The 17,042-nt window shown below is 36.2% G+C and overlaps 1 protein-coding gene across 2 annotated transcripts in view; it reads left to right on the top strand.

The window, feature by feature from the left end:
• Positions 1-17,042, top strand: part of USP25 (ubiquitin specific peptidase 25) — a 90,601-nt gene that overhangs the window by 47,140 nt on the left and 26,419 nt on the right. For both annotated transcript variants that reach the window (XM_072333221.1, XM_072333229.1), the window contains exons 6-13: positions 2,542-2,628; positions 7,104-7,241; positions 7,770-7,846; positions 8,562-8,635; positions 10,132-10,280; positions 13,967-14,094; positions 15,099-15,194; positions 15,638-15,799. In XM_072333221.1, coding sequence (XP_072189322.1) covers positions 2,542-2,628; positions 7,104-7,241; positions 7,770-7,846; positions 8,562-8,635; positions 10,132-10,280; positions 13,967-14,094; positions 15,099-15,194; positions 15,638-15,799 — 911 coding nt within the window. The remainder of the gene's footprint in view (positions 1-2,541; positions 2,629-7,103; positions 7,242-7,769; positions 7,847-8,561; positions 8,636-10,131; positions 10,281-13,966; positions 14,095-15,098; positions 15,195-15,637; positions 15,800-17,042) is intronic.

The raw sequence follows: 17,042 nt of genomic DNA on the forward strand, positions 1-17,042 counted from the left end.
TAAAGCCTCCAGCACAAGAAAGATGAGGAGCTTGTAGGGTAGATCCAGAAGAGGGCCACAAAGATGATCAGAGGGCTGGAGTATCTCTCTTAACAAGGAGGAGAGAACGCTCTGGGGTGAACTCATTGTGGCCTTCCACTACTTGAAGGGACATTATAAGTGAAAGAGGAACTGACTCTTTTCATGATCTGATAGTGATAGGACCAGGGAAATGGCTTTATTCTAAAAGATTTTCTCCAACCTAAGTTATTCTGTGATTCTGTAACACTGCTGCAAGGAGGATTTAGGTGGGCTCTTTTTATGTCCTGTGAGGTTCTTTTTTGAAGTACTTAACTGTGCAAAAACTGGTTGGTCTCGGGCATGCCGATATTGTATGCTTGGAAATGTTCTTCTACTAAATACAGAGAAATTTCCTGAAGTTGATATAGTTTGGCATAGAAGAGCTAAGATGTGAGACTGTGCTGTTAGCAGGAGCATTGTGGGCAGTGAAATACTGTATGAGTGTTTTGCTGCATCTCGGAACAAACATGCACAGTATAAGATGTAAAACTAACTTTTGTTTCTTAAGAAAAGTTTAGTAACTCAATACCTTTAAGAAACCCGCAAAATAATTTTGAATGGAATAAAGCTAAAAAAAAAGGATGTATCGGTCCTTAATTATCCTCAACCGTTTGCAGAAAAAGGTTAGTTCAGTTTACTAGAGCTACATGTTCCCAGTTGAGAATTCTGGTTTAGAGATATACATACGAAAGAAATGTGGGTCAAATGCCAGGCAAAAATGATAAACTTTGGTACAATTTTCTGTACTGTGCACTTTGATAGCACTTGGGTTAGTCGTGGAGAGAGGTCAGTCTTTGGACATTACATTTCAACAGCTGTTTTGTTTTGTACGTAAGACATTGCTATGTTTTACTTGATGAAGAGCCCACAAGTGGAATGCTGTTACATCATAAGACATAACTTTAATTAATATGAACCTCTGGAATGTCACTTGAATTAAATATTAACATTTTCTGTGCTTTGAGTAAGTAAATAAAGAACTCTGTTTTAATCTTCCCTCTCTATGAGGAAGGATAAAAGGGGAACCTGTATTCTGAATGTCAAAACAGAAAGGAAAAAAATAAAAACTCGCCTACTTGATTGTATTGGTTTAGCAAGATGTGAAAGGTATTTTCTTGCTGATGTTTTAGCAGGAGTGTTTGTTTGTTTGTTTGTTTTTAACTGTAAAGACATCAGGAAGGATAACATTGAAAGACTTCTGACTTTGGAGATGCTCTATACTCTGGTGTATGGGAAAATATCAAGTTCAGAGAAGGTACTTTTATGAGGAGAGTTGGGAATGCTGCAGCTTCTCATAAATTCATGTTTACCTTGTTCAAAATTTTTTAAAATTCTTAGAATAGACCCAGTGGATCTTCATAGCATCGGTTTCACTTTCTGTGCATTATGGAGTTGAAATCCTGTGAAAACCGTTGTGGTCTGTGACATATCTTTTGTAGGACAAGTTGCATGATCAAACTCAACTGCCAGGTTGTCAAGCTCTGCCTTTCCAGCATAAATAGCCAATATGTGAACAGAGGAAAAAAAAAAAAACAATGTTGTAGATTGTACAAGCAAAAGTGATGAATAAAGTCGAATGAATAAGAGGGTCTTTCCTCCATTTCTCTGAGCATACATAGTTAAATTAGATCCTTTTTGTGACCCTTTCTTCATCAAAATGCTGGTCTGTTGTAATAAAGTGATATTATTAAGCCTAAATTACTTTTAAGAATCTCCAGAACTTCAGCTTTAACTGAAGAATTTTCTTTCTGTACTGAAAAGCAAGGATGCAGTTACTTAAGTGCTGAGGATGTTAATTCTCAGCCACTGCTTTGAACTTTTATTCTTGTGATCAAAAGTCTTGTTCTTTTACTGTCTTGGTTCAGGCTCTGTTCTGCAGTATTATGTTCTTTGTAGGTGTGCCAGTAGAAACCTGTTTTCATGTCCTGTTGTTCATAAAATAACAGCAGTTCTTTGCCAAGTTGAGTAGCCCAGTTTCCTTACTCTAATGTGCATTATTCATATCCTTCAGTAATGGGAAGAATTGACAGAATGCAAAAATTATAAATAATTGCAGGTGTATTTAGGTTACAAAGATATAGCCACTCTCAACTGAGGAAGTAGATTATAGAGAAGCTACAAAACTAATTTCCCATGGCCAAACAAGCATTCATTTTGACTGGAAAATTAATGGCTATGTTATTAATAAAATACTTGCTGTAGAAAAGTAATTTATTCTATCTATCCTATGTTGTTCTTGTCCCATTCACATGGTTGTTAAGATCTTTTTAAATTTTACTGGGGAGTTGTGGTTTTGTTTTTGTTCTTTTTTTTAATAATTGTGTAATGTTGAAAATATGTTTCACCAGGTTGAGTGAAATAATGCAGCTTCTGAAATGAAACTTTAGTTGTATATGCTAAGCATTTATTTTATTGTCACAATTGAAGAATTTTTTTATTGTTTTCAGTAGTGCTTGATCACTTTTTTCTTTTCCTTTTCAGTCATTATTTAACCTACTGGAGTTTCGAAGGCTAGTTTTGAATTTCAATCCTCCTGCGAATGCTCAAGACTTGCCCCGAAACCAAAAGGTAAATTAGAAGCTGACTTTCCCTAGTGGTTGATGTGGATATTTCTCTATTGTAATTGAATTTTGTACTGCTCTTTAGCACAAATTAGCACGTTTTATAGATGCCAATAAACATTGCTCTGAGCGTTCTATTACAGCTCTTAACTAAAACATGTTGTCTATGCAATAGAGTAGTACTTTCTTAACTTCCTGGCCTATAGAATTTGCTTAAGGTACTATGCTAAGTATAGTATGCTGTCTAGACTAGTTTGGTTGAATGGGCTTCTCTGGTGCAGCTGTGGTAGAACTGATGCTAGTGAGTATGCAGTTTTAATGTGAAAGTAGTTTGTATGAACTAATATGTTGTATTCTGATCCTCACACTGCAGGTATGGGCAGCCAAAACCCAAAAGGGTTACTCTGCTTAGTTTTGATTAGTGTAGTTTTACCTGTAATGTTGTTACTGTTGGTATGGAATGTGTGTGTTAATTATTTGCAACTCAAAATCAGAGAATAAGCTGTTGATTATTAGTTGACCTCTTCTAGCCCTTTAGCAAGGTGATAGTAAACGTAAGTTCTTCAGTGTTCATTGTGGTATTCATATGGGATGGGGAGTAGAGGAGTTGGCTCAGATTTCTTGTAATCTTTGACTACTGTGGAGGAATGGGCATGAACTGATGGACAAAATAGACCAAGTTATTTTCCTTTAGAGGATATCCTCTGATGAAAGATGCATGGGAACACAATGAATTCTGTGTTACCCATTCTTTTATAAGGAAGAAATGGGAAGAGGAAGTTGCTGTATGTTATATAAAAACATCTAGTATCGTAATTTCAGCAATGCAGAGCAGTGAATTTTTTGCATACCCAGAAATAAGACTATTGTCTTTGGTCCATTTCTTTAAGATTTTACAAAGAGAGCATGTTGACAGCCTGCCTTAAAGTTGTTTGGCATTGGAAGATTGACTGGAATGTTCGCTAAGAGCTGCAATTTGAAAAGCAAAAGAAAACAAATAGAGATAGTGTCCATTTTCTAAACCTTTAGGTATGCACCATAAAAGGGAAGCTGCATGTTCAGTCAGAGCTGTATAATCCTCCCTTCCCACCCCTTCCCCCCTCTGCTTAAAGAGCAAGTTGTCACTTGTTTTCTTTAGGAAAAACTGTTTGCATTAAATCACGAGATTTTGTGAAAATACAGCATCGATAGATCTAGGAGCATATTACAAGGGGATGGCAGACTGGTATATTCTAGTAAGAAGGACGGGATAAAATCATGCTTTGCTCCTGCAAGGCAGTTCATGTGTAAGAGATGATAACGACAAGCTGTTGTCTTTGAGAAATATGTTACTCAAGCATTGCCACTACAGCCATATGCATTTAGCAATTCTAAAGTGCTTTTTCTTAGAAATTCTTATCATGACAAACAATATTAAGGTTGTATGAAATGAAGAGACAGCAAATCATAGGATTCATGTAGGAAACTTGCTTGCTTGCAAGCCTGCTAGTAAGAATCTCTGGCGGTAGTTCATATCCTCTCCTATGTTTAAACTTAACTTAGATTCCAGAGTGGAATTGTAATTAATCCATATACTTGTATCTCAGACCTGAAGCTGAAAAAGGATTGCATTAACATTAAAATATTTTGAGAAGAGAAATAACAAGAATAAAAATGCCCTGGGATTTACATCTGTCTGCTTACTCGTTTTAACAAATATTTTAATCCACTCTGATGTTTTTCTTTTTGTTTTGTTTTGTTTTGTTTTTGTAGGTGGTGGAGATACGTTCTTGTTTTGTGTGTGTATGTGTGGTGTGTTGTTTGTTTTTTCCCCCCCCATCTAGTGTTAAATCCTGGTTGTGACTGATATTCCTTGACCACAGAACAAGTTTTAATAACCTCAGATTTTCAAGTCCTTGCTTTACAGCTTGTTTTAATTCTTGTCAGAAAGTGGAGTTTAATGCTAGGATTGGGACAGTGTTGTGGTACAGAATTAAAGCACGTGGCTGCTCTTCAGTGCACAGTGAAGTGTTTCTGTCATCTCTTGTCAGTATGTTGAATTCAGATACAGTGAATAATTTGGCATGCAAAATTTTCTATCTGGCAATCATTGGTAAAAATTGTGACATAACAAATAAAACTACCACCAACATCACAGAAACAACAGAACCCCCACACACTTCGGCTGATTGAACTTTGCTTGTCTTGACTTTTAAACTTCAACAAGCACTTCAAATCTCAAATCAACTTTTCTTCCATTTTGAAATTAATTTTTCTTCATTAGTGTGTTACTCAGCTTCTTCCTGTAGAACAAAATATGATTCTCTGTAGTTACTGCATCCTATGTGCTCTCCTAGTTGTCTGTCCATATGAAAGCATGAGGTATTTTTTTGGTGTAATCAGGAAGGCCAAGTACATGCTTGGTGTTGAGTGAATCCTTAAGAAACATTCAGTTATTGCAGGAAAAGGGTTAACGTGCTACAGGTTAGGACATCATCCACTGTTTCAACATTACTGGTATGCCAGCGTGCTGGCATAGTGCTTGACAGTAATGAATGCTTGTTATGTTTTAAATATGTAGATTGTTTTAGTAGTATTTCTTAATCATAAATTGTCCCAACATCAGTGCATTAGGAGTTGCTTACGCAGGCAAGATAGGTGATTAATTAGAGAACATCTTAGATAATAATTTTCCATATAACTTTGAATTTAAAATTGAATTCAACTTTTTTCTTGTTGCAAGCAGAGTGTACTTTAAAATTGAGACCATTGTGCTGTGTTGTTTCCTCAATCTGTTCTTTTTGCTCTAATACACAACTCCTTATGTAACATACAACTTTTGTGACCCAGCTAAATCCACTTGAATATTTTAGGCTTTGTTTAGTGAGAATCATTGCGCATATTCTGGTCAAGGATCATGACAAATGCATTAAGAGAGCTCTTTCAAATCACTAGTTTTAGAAAACCTTTTTAGACTTTTCAGTTATATTTATTCCAAATAAATATCCAAATAAATTCTTTCTGAAATCAGTAGTGCCATTTTGCTCAACCAAAAACTACAGTTATGCCTGAAAGTCAACCAAATCATTAGTGTAAATTTGGTTGATGCAGTTGCGTTCCTTGACTATGTACTTGCAATTTAATATAACAGAGGTGATATATAGAGTATTGTGGTCAATTGTGTATGTTACACATATGAATAGATAATTGGTAATACAGAAGACTCTTGGTAAATGTAAGTAAAACTGGAAATTCTGTTCATCTTCAATAGATCACTTTATGAAAATTTCCAGAACAAATTGCAGTTAGTTTCCCTGTTTTATAGTTGTGGAATGTTTCAAAAATGTAAATGGAAGACTAAATTTTATTCTTAAATTATGAAAATTCATTGTGGAGTTAGGGTGGCATTTGATGAAGTCTTTGATCTTTCCTGTGAACATTGGTTATAATTGGTGTTTTGCAGAGTGGGCTAAAAGAGCAAGAAAATTGGTTGAGGATTTACATGACTAGATTTTAGGTATTATGAATATTATAATTATGTTCTAATTCCTCACTGCCATGGTATTTCAAGCTGAAATAAAGCCTTTATGTACTAGAAGCTTTATGCATTCTGTACTGATGTGGGGATAACTAAACAAGTCTGGCCTTTGATAAGCATGTTTGTCATCAAGTAATTCCAGTTTGATGGGTGTCTGACAACTGTGCTCTTTGAATGATACTTCGTTCTAAGTACAAGTGGATATTACATGGGTTTTAGTTTCACAAGTGTGTCTACTACCCACTGAGGACTAAGAATGATAGTCAGTCTCCACATTAAACCAGTGGATTAATCTGTGTTGTGATTGATTGTGTTTCAGTTTACTTATTCTTCATTATACAGACCTAATAAAAATAAGCATAGAGAATTTGGGCTTGTTCCCCTGAGTGTATAAGTTTTAGTTGTCAGTAGGCTTTGGGATTAACAGATCTGTCCAGTTGTTCATTCAGCTTTATTTTAAGCTAAGCAGTCACATCTCAATGTGATTTCAAAAAGCTTTCAGTTTCTGAAGTGTAGTTTTCTTTCCAGATAACTACATTATTTTGTAAATAGGACATTATTTTGTAATAACAAGAGGTCTTTTGCACAAACTGGGACAGGATGTTCCTGAAACATTGGGAAGCGTATCTTCAGTGTGTAGGTGTCAGAGCTCTGGCACAGGTTTCCCAAAGAGTTGTGAAGTTTTCTCCTTGGTGATTTTCAAAAGCTACCTGGGCACCATATTCCGGTTGACCCTGCTTGAGTTAGGGGTTGGAGCAGATGAACACAGAGATCCCTGCCAAGCTCAGCTATGCCTTTGTTCTGTGGTAAATCTGACAAGTAAAAGGCAACACAGTAGTACTGGAAGTAAACTTAAATATTAGTCCGACAATTGGCAAAATATATTCTTAGTTCATTCACTAATGCTTTTATTAACTGTATCTTTGTTACTGCTTTACTAAATATTTTTAATTCTTCAAATACAGGAACATAGGAATTTGCCTTTCATGCGTGAATTGAGGTACCTGTTTGCACTTCTGGTTGGTTCAAAAAGAAAATACGTCGACCCATCTAGGGCGGTTGAAATTCTTAAAGATGCTTTTAAATCAAATGATTCTCAACAGGTAATTTAAACGTTTCTTTAATTCAAAATTATGTATGCTCTCATACAGTCATATAACAGTAGGATTTTGCCTTTTTCAGAAATACTTCATTTCTTCAGAAGTATTGTTATTCCTGCATGAGGTTATATGGTTAAGGTATTTCATTACAACAATGTGCTGAATTTAGTGCCTGGTGAAAGTAATATTAGTCATCGTTTGTTGGATGCCAAAGGGTTTGAACAATAAGATTCATAGGATGCCTTTGAACAGCTATGGTGTGAAAGCTGAGTCCAAGTAATAACTATCACAAGACTTTGTAGAGGCTGAGGAAAATGAGAATGTTAATTTGCTCTAAGAGCTGCACATAGCAAACCCAACAAACTCAAGAGCAAACCATGGCATAGTCTTAGGCATTGTGTGACTTTGGAATTCATGTTGGGGGGGGAGGGTGAGGGGGGAAATACTGCTATGCTGATATTGCAAAATGACACTTCACTGTATTCTGTACTGTATGTGAACGTTTACTGATCACTTAATATTTTCCAACAGCAAGATGTTAGCGAATTTACACACAAATTGTTAGATTGGTTAGAAGATGCCTTCCAAATCAAAGCTGAAGAAGAGAGGTAAGATTTTTTTTTAGCTCTGTGTATTGAACATTTAGTTGAGGAAAAGACAAGCCTAGCAGAAATCTGCTTTTAACTGTATGGCTGAAAACGATCCAAGCCTGTAGCTGTATTAGTTAAAATATAATTTTCCTTGTATGCTGATACCTGCGATTTTCTGAATTTTCTATTTTGCCTTCTTCTTTCTTGTTAAAAATCTTACTGAGTGAAGACCAGAATACGTAAACAGTAGAGATATGTGTTGTCAGTAATGTTAAGTTTTATTTTTTCCATTTGAATGCTGTTTTTCAATACCATAGTTCATATTCTTCAAAATCTTGCTCATATTTTTCTTCTCAGAAGATGAATAGTTATAATTTGTGTAAGTGAACATCTGCCTGTAAACTGCTTTTTGAGCATATGTTTCTGTGGTGTCTGAAAAAGTAGTTGTTTAGAAGTCTATATGCAATTTAACCACACTCAAATTAATTTGATTTGAATTCGATTTATACAAATTTTCCTGGAATTAAGTGCTTCTGAAACTTAATTTTCAGACTTTACTTACTATTGCAAATATGTGAATGGTTCTTATTACCATTAGAGGAAAGTACAAAACAGTGAACTGTAACTAAGTAAAATAGTCATCATTTCTATAATAAATTTAAAATATCTTACACATTTTTGTTAGAATTTATGGCTTTCTGTGATCTTGTACTTATGTGCTTTCTGTTTTCAGGGATGGAGAGAAACCAAAGAACCCAATGGTGGAGTTATTTTATGGACGATTTCTAGCTGTTGGTGTACTTGAAGGTATGTGCTGGAGTTTACTTGGACTTTTGTGCAGGTGTCTTTTCAGTGATAGTCTAAATGCATAGTTGAATTATGCAGTTGTAGCTTTTGTAGCTGTCTGCAAAAATGCACTTGGAGAATATGCCTGCAGTCTGTGTCAAACAGTTTGTTCTGAGAAGACGAGACTAACAGTGAATGCAGTGAACTTCAGCCATTATGAATGACTGTTGCAGTACCTTTCAAAAGCTGAGTGTGTCCTGAAGTGTAGTAGAAGTTCAGGTGAGTTGCAGACCAAAGATGATTACAGGTGCTGACCATCAGAGCATTTTTGTCATTTGCTAATGGTATACGGGAGGTATACAGAAGACAAGTGACTACATTTTATTGAGCTAGTCTCCTGCAATCTTCTTCATTTAAATGAATTTTCAATTTTATTTGTCTGCACAGTTTCTGGTCTGGATAATTAATCTTTTAAGTATTGCTCAAGGAACCACTGGAAACTTGCTCAAGGGCAGTGTCAGAGAGTGTGCTGAGGAGTCAAAGAACTGTACAACAAGCTTTCCTTTATCTGACCAGCATATAAGATGTGGAAATGCAGCATTTTATATTTACCAGTGGCCAGAAACTGTGAAAGCATTTTTAATATTTACAGAGAGCGAATAATTGTTGAGATGCATTTGAATGAAGAACCTATAATCTTTAAAGTGTCTTCCACATTATCCCTTGGCCTGGAACACTTTAATGCTTTGTTGTCAGACTCAAAAACTGTTCTCTGAATTCCATGCTGTTAGCCAGCATTCTCACTCCTTTGCTTTTAGATTCTTTTGTCTTTCCCAGTCACGTCTCTATAGAGGAGATATTAACAAACAGAACAACAAAAAAAAACAACACCAAGGAAACTGTCTGATGTGAAAAGAGTTGTTACTGACTTCAGGATGAAATAAATTGAAATTATAAATTGAAATTACTTGCCAGTTGTATTTCTCTTCATGTTTGAGCTTGTACAGTGTTACCACATTATGATCTACTTTTCAGGACAGAAATAATGAATATTCTCTTTTTGTGGTTTGTTTTTGCAAAAAAAATACTTATACGAAGAGCTGCATCTTAACCGCAATTGCATTGACTTCATTGATGCTGTGCAGGTTCTATTATTCAGCTGCTATTTGCAAGAGAGCTTTGACTGAGCACTACAGTTTTACACACATAAAGCATTCTGAGTTATGTTTATTGCGGTTGCATATAGAAACAAAATAAATTATCTAAGGAGGAAAGTATTACCTTGTTTTCATACATATGAGTCAATTACTCAGTAAGAGAATAAGAATATTGTTCAGTAGATTAGGCCAGGTCACCTAGAATTGTTTGTTTGGTAGTTGTTATTGTTTTTGTTTTGCTTTGTGTTAGTTTTCTTAGATGTTTTGGTGTGTGTTTTTGTTAGTGGTTGGGTTGTTATTATTGTTTTAAAAGTAAATATTAATTCTTAGCACCTTACCTGTTTAATTTCTTCTATGAAGGTAAAAAATTCGAAAACACAGAAATGTTTGGCCAGTATCCACTACAGGTTAATGGCTTTAAAGATTTGCATGAGTGCCTAGAAGCTGCAATGATTGAAGGGGAAATTGAATCCCTCCATTCAGAGAACTCTGCGAAGTCTGGTCAGGAGGTGAGTTGAATGCTTCTGAACGCTTCTCAGGATGTTGTTGTAGTGCCCTATGTTTTTCACTGGGATTCTTTTTTTGTTGTTCCTTTTTGTTTTGTAACCACTATTAATTCTTCTGTGCATTCTGGTGGTTGGCATAATTGGATTGTAAATTCTGGGGGCTTGTACCTTATTTTGAGTATTGAGAGTCTTATTCTTTTGTATGATAGCACTGCTTTAAGTGAATGGCAGAGACTGGTTCCCACCTGTTGCTGATATTTGATCTCCAAAGATGTCATGTTTATAACGCCCTGTGGTAGTTGATCACTGTTTTTACTGACTTACTGCCCTGTGACATGCTGTAAACAACATGTGTATGTTGCCTGTTTGACCATTGCTTCAAAGAGTTGTTATTCCTCTTTGCTCTTTCTTGTAATTTCTTAGCACTCTGTACTTCATCCCCTCCCCCATTTTACTGGCTTTTCCTAGCATCTTCCTCTGCCTATTGCAGTGGACAATTTTCCTCTCTTTTTTTAACTGCAGTGGACAGGCAGCATTTGCTCTTAAGAGCTGCTGTTCCTTCCAATATCTCCTTCCAGATGTCCCAGTGCTGTTCCTCCCAAATGTTGGAGTGTGCTGTAAGGATGGGTAGAGGGAATAAGATGGCACCCCTCTAGGAAGTGGGATAGGCAGTTTGTGATGTTGAGTCAAGGTGATGAATGAAATTTCTTGAGCAGAAGTAACAAGTTAGGGAATAGAGGTAATTGGATTGATGGTAGCTGTAGGACAAAGAAGTGTATTTGTCCCTTCTTTTTCTTGGCATGCTTGTAAATGTCCAGCAGTTTTCTCTGGCAGGACTCCTTTCAATAACCTGTGGTTTATTGGTGTGGAAATAAAATAATTCCCATTTCCTTCAAAGGCTGAACTACTTGTGCTTCACACAGTCACTCACTCACGTTTCATCACAATTACTTAAAAGGTGTAAAATCTTGTGAGGTTTCTTCTGTTTAAATAAAAAATTCAGATACATTTTCGTCCTTGATGCCAGTTGTTTGCAATAATTAAATATTGCAGCCTTTAGTAATCTCAGTATGCATGCAGGATTTAATTACTAACCCCAGGGATGCGCTTTGATATCATCCTCCAATTTGAAGTTTTACTTAAAATTTGTGTTAACAACAGAAGTTTTGTAGCACCTCTTTTGCTTTGTCTGATCAGCTGATGCTTATCAAATACTGATCAACCAAATTAGATGTTAACAAATGTGTACGTTTTCAATCATTACATTTTCAAGTGTATTTACGGATCTTACTGTGTTATTCACTCCCAAGGCCCTTCAATTTTTATTTTATTTTTTTTTAATTCCAGTACTTATATAAATGACTTCTTAAAAATTGAGTATGTTTTCTGAAATAAAACAACAAGAATAAAAATTATATAAATATCTTGGCATAATTCTGATTTCTTTAAGGGAGGTAAAATCTTGTATGTAGGTACAATAAGAGCAATATTGTCCATCTTATAGATGGTAGGCTGTCTTGAACTTAAAATCTGTGTGCATTCATGCATAAAATGTCAGTTCAGTTGTTAACGCTTGACTAGAAATGTCAGACTTTGTTTTGTTTTGGGTTTGTTTTTTTCAACCCTTAATGGTAAAAAATATTTCTACAGGGGATGGACGGATAATCACATACTGTTCTAGAGTGTTAATCTTTGAGCTCTGTGAAGCTGTGTTTTAATTGGTTTAGGTTAGCATGTGAAAATGGAATGAAATAATGATACTGACAACAGTGGCAAAATGAGAAAGGAAACATTAAGTCCTAATCTAGAAAACACTGTTATTACTATAGGGTCATCTAAATACGTTATATTTCCCTGGACTTAAATAATGTATTTGGAGTGGCTGCAGCTGTTAGTTTGCTTAAACATCAGTGCCTCAAAGTTAGGCATTACTGAAGGAAGCTGCATTAGTTGTAGTTTTATCAAAGTGAGTCTCTGTTGAGGAAGACTCAAGTGGCATTCCTAAGAGTTGGTAGATATCAAGCTTAAAGGTAATGATATTGATGTGGTTGTCGTGTGTTAAGATTCATTCACCCTTTCTCCCACTACTGATTTTAATGGGATATTTAGCTAGTTCACTATTATTATAAAAGTAGTGTGTAAAAGGCTCAACCATGCAGTAGGGGATATCCACATGTGAGTTAATAAACATGAAAAGAGAGCATTGCCTGTCTCAAGGAACTTAAATCCAAATTCAGTAGAAGATGGGTGTCAGTGTGTGCACATGGGGTTCAAAGTGTGGAGAAAACTAGATCAAATTTATCCACAGCATTGCTGATGCTGATGAGCTTCAACACATTAGCGGTTTAGTCATCAAATAGTTTGGGGACCTTGCAGTAGAAGGGCTTTAGGCATTGTGATTTGGTTTTGCTAATTTTAGCAATAAAATACACTACTGTGTGAAGCAGTTGAAAGACATAATAAATTGTCTCTTTTAAAACTAAGGAATAGTTAGTAAAGGCTGACATAGGCAAGAAAACACAAGGCAGTTCCTTTTACAGGCAGGAAGAGAAATGATCCTGATGGTAACGAACTACGAAAATTCAGCAACTTCCTTGATAGCTGTTTGTGTGATTGCTAAGGGAGAGCAAAGAGGAAACGTTGCTCTGAGATATGGAACGCTGAGAATTTAGTCTAGAGTTTTGTTTTAACCATGAGCAAAGAAAGAAAAGCCTGTTGTGGAGGTGTTATGGAAATAAGATTTGAGACATTTCACTGAATAGAAGGCTTGAAATGAGCCCCAAGTCAAATGCATTGGGCACTCACATCAAAATTGTGACAGTCATGCCCACAGCAATCAAAAGCTTGCCTTGATGGTTAGACATACAAAATGTATTACACATCCATAAATGGATAGACCAGGCTTTTTATTTTTGAGAATGGAGGGGGAAAAAAAGAAACTCTAATGCTGGAGATGGAGCTGAGTTTTTCTTTCAGTTGTGTTTATTTAAAAAAAGAAAAAAAGTATAAAAAGAGGCTAAGGATAGACTCATGTTGAATAGCCAGAGGAAGCTGGGATGAGGTGATAATAGCATGGGTTGTTAATGGACAGGTTAGCAGCGATTAGAGAAATGAAAAGAAACTGTAAAAGATGTTGTTTGTACAAGTGAGATTTCAAGAAAAAGTATCAGCTTTACAACAGTGAAAGCACCTATCTAACTTAGCACAGAACACTTACTGATCTTGGTTATGAGGAGGTCATTAGAAACTTCGAGTGTTATCAGTTGAGTGAAAGGGTCAGCAACTCAAATCTGAAAGAACTTGAGGGAAGCACACTTCATAAACAAGCCTTTCAATGGCCTTTGAGAGTTAAAGGAGAATAGGATACTTGAAAAGGCAGGGACATTCAAGTGCAGATTGCTTTTAGTACAAGTGGGATAAATGTGAAAAAGTAAGAAGCCTTCCAGTTTTCTCTAATCTAATGCAATAAGCAGTAGGTGAGTTGAAATGCTCTGATGTGCATGGGTAACGTGTTGTCTCTATTTTCAGTGAAGTTGAAAAGGTGGGAACTTTGAAAACCTTATGCTGATACACTCTCTAGAAGTAATTTCTTCCATAGCTGTGTCAGTATGCAAGTGTTGTACCATTGTTACTGAAGTTCTGTTACCAAAAGCATTCACTGTGGGGTTTTGTCTTTTTCTTTTGTTCAGCACTGGTTCACTGAGCTTCCTCCTGTCTTAACTTTCGAGCTGTCAAGATTTGAGTTTAATCAGGCTTTGGGGAGACCAGAGAAGATACACAACAAATTAGAATTTCCTCCAATTTTGTATCTGGACAGGTACAGTATATTATCATCATATCATAGTATCATAGTATCGTGCGAGTTGGAAGGGACCTTAGAGATCATCGAGTCCAACTCCCGGGTTTCGAGCCCTCTGTGTAGCGAAGTGGCACTTCTACCCCTGCGCCACAGGGGGGATTCGAACCCGGGCCCTCCAGTGCCGCAGGCAGCAGCTTAAACCACTGCGCCACTGGGGGCACACCAAACAAAGTCTGTTACCAACAAAGTCTTAGTATGAGTATAAATTTAATTTCACGAATTTAGTAAAGTTGCTGGTGTACCTAGTAGGTTTCTGTACTAGCTGAAAAGGTTGTAATTTCGTAGGTTTTAGTGATTGTTTCAGAAAATAGACATAGATGAGAATTTAAGACATAATGCTACATCATTGCCATAACCTTCTTGTGATTCAGTCTTTAACTTATTGCTAGATAGTTGTATATATGGGCAAAATACTCTGAAAAATGTCACTGTCTTGCAGTGTTTATTGGTCAGTTCGGGAAAGAGGGTGAGAAGTCAGCTATTTCATGGTGTTCCAGATAGACTGCATGGTATGAAGATACTCAGAATGTAAGGATCTGCAGCATCAGTGCATGGTGTCTGTATGTAGAGGTGAACTATTGTCATGGCTTTCAGTTAGCTACTGAATGTAATTTGTGAGCCTAAACAGTGAAACAAGAATATTGCTTCATGGCTGCTACTAAAACCAGTCAATTTAGAACTTTTCTGATATGTCTGTAATACATTTATAAGACACATCCATGATACGAACAGAGCTTTTGACACTGGGGATAAAGTCTCTACTGAAAGGTATGGTGGGAGGCTTAATTGGCTCACTATTTACTTCTCAGCTCTGTTTTACTATTTAATATGTTGTAGGTAAAACAAGTTCTGGAGAATGAGAGTAATTTTTTAGTGCCAAGTGGCAAGGTTGGCTGCAGACTTCTGTTTCAGTGCTGGAATGATATGAGCTGATGTATCTTTGTAACCTTCATGTTTTACAGATACATGCACAAAAACAGAGAATTAACAAGAATTAAACGGGATGAAATCAAGAGACTCAAAGAGTATCTCACGGTTTTACAGCAGAGATTAGAACGGTACTATAGATAACTGTTCACAATGTAAATGTAAATGATGTTATAGGCTCTGTAGAACAGAATAACTCCTTTCAGCTCTACACTTTTGACTGTAGATAGGTGCTCTAAATTTCACTGCTTTATCTTTTCTTTTAGTGTTTCTTTTGGAAATTGTTTAATTGTGGTAGCTGTGATGCATGAAACTTGCTAGGAGAAGTGTGCTTTATTTAATTGCAGTCAACCAGAAAAAAAAATCCTTTTTCTTTGTTTTTTATTCTTTTGTATGTATGTGTGTGTTTTGATTTTGGTTGTGGCTTTTTATTTTTTCTTTCTTTGTTTGTTTCTTTTGTTCTTTTTTCTTTTTTTCTTTTTCCTTTTTTTCTTTTCTTTTTCTTTTTTTTTTTTTTTTTTTTTTTTTTTTTGTATATGTGAGTGATGGCATTAATACATTTTATGGTTAACAGATATTTAAGCTATGGTTCTGGTCCTAAACGATTCCCCTTGGTAGATGTCCTGCAGTACGCCTTGGAGTTTGCCTCCAGCAAGCCGGTGTGTACGTCTCCAGTGGATGACCTGGGTGCTAGTGCCCCCTCCAGTGGGACGCTGCCTGCCCAGACCTCACCCAGGTAAGCACACTTTCCTTCCAGTGTGAGATGCCATCAGTGTGCTCAGTGGAAACCCAGCAGCTGAGAGAGAGGGGAAGAAAGCTATGTAGGCGTCTCCTGGGGTTAACCAGTTGTTAAAAATCCAGGGCTGTCTAATTCACTTATAAGTACTTTAGTGGAGAACTTCCACTTTGAAACAAAACACAGGGAATATAGTGCTCGATGGTCCTAAACATCAGTATTTGTGTAGTTTTTTTAATAGCAGGTCATTGTCCATTGCTTACCTGAAAGGACATCTACAGTTCCAAACAAATCACAGTATCTGATGAGGTTACTGTTTCCCAGGTGGAATGTATTAATAATCTGAATTTGGGCAGTATGTGTGTGCTGCAGAGCTTCCAGGTTTCTGGTGTAGACTTCCTTTTAGTTCTGCCTGGGGCTTAAACTTTTCTGCTTGGCTCCTTACGTTTCTGACTGAGATTCTGAAGTACCTTAATGGTATGAGTTTTTAAATTCATAATAGCCAAAGTACTAAGGAGGTAAATGTCCAATATTCTTCTCATTGTTGAAGCTGGAAACTGTTAGTAATACTTAATTAAGCAGAGTATCAATTAGAATTGGTGGACACTAACAATTTCTAACAGAGCTCTTTATTGTGCATTCTGGAAGTAGGGTTCTAGGTTCTAGTTCAGTCAAGATGTTTATCTTAGGACTACAGAGAAGTGAAGAAAAGTAGTCTAAAATGCTTTTAAAATATTTTTAAATCTTACTGACATAATGCTGATGTAACTACTGTTAATTGATGAGACAAGAAAAGTGAGAGATACTGATGATTGCTTGACATACCACATCAAAAGTGCTTTTCTTTGTTTATATTCCTATGTAGAAAATTCATTATGTAAAAATGCAAATACTAGGACTGTTCTTGTCTGCCTGTAGAAACGTGAACACGTTACATGGAGTGACATTGTGAGCTCTTAATGTTCTGTCAACTTTCTCAGCTACTGAAGATTCCAGATTCCTCAGGCTTTATCATGATGCCGTACCCCATGTAAATAAGTAGTGGATTGCTAGGAAGATCTTCAGGTTCATGTTATGCCTAGGATTACGTAAACACCATATTTTTTAATGGGAGAAGAAAAATCTGTAACATGTTTTTGATGTTCTACTGCTTCTGTATAGTTTTCATAAGTTGGCCACTTTGAGTTACAAAACTCGTTTGAAGCAAGTTCAAATGGTTTGATACTAAATTCTCAGTGTGCCA

This window comes from Excalfactoria chinensis, chromosome 1, assembly GCF_039878825.1.
Source record: "Excalfactoria chinensis isolate bCotChi1 chromosome 1, bCotChi1.hap2, whole genome shotgun sequence".
NCBI lineage: Eukaryota > Metazoa > Chordata > Aves > Galliformes > Phasianidae > Excalfactoria > Excalfactoria chinensis.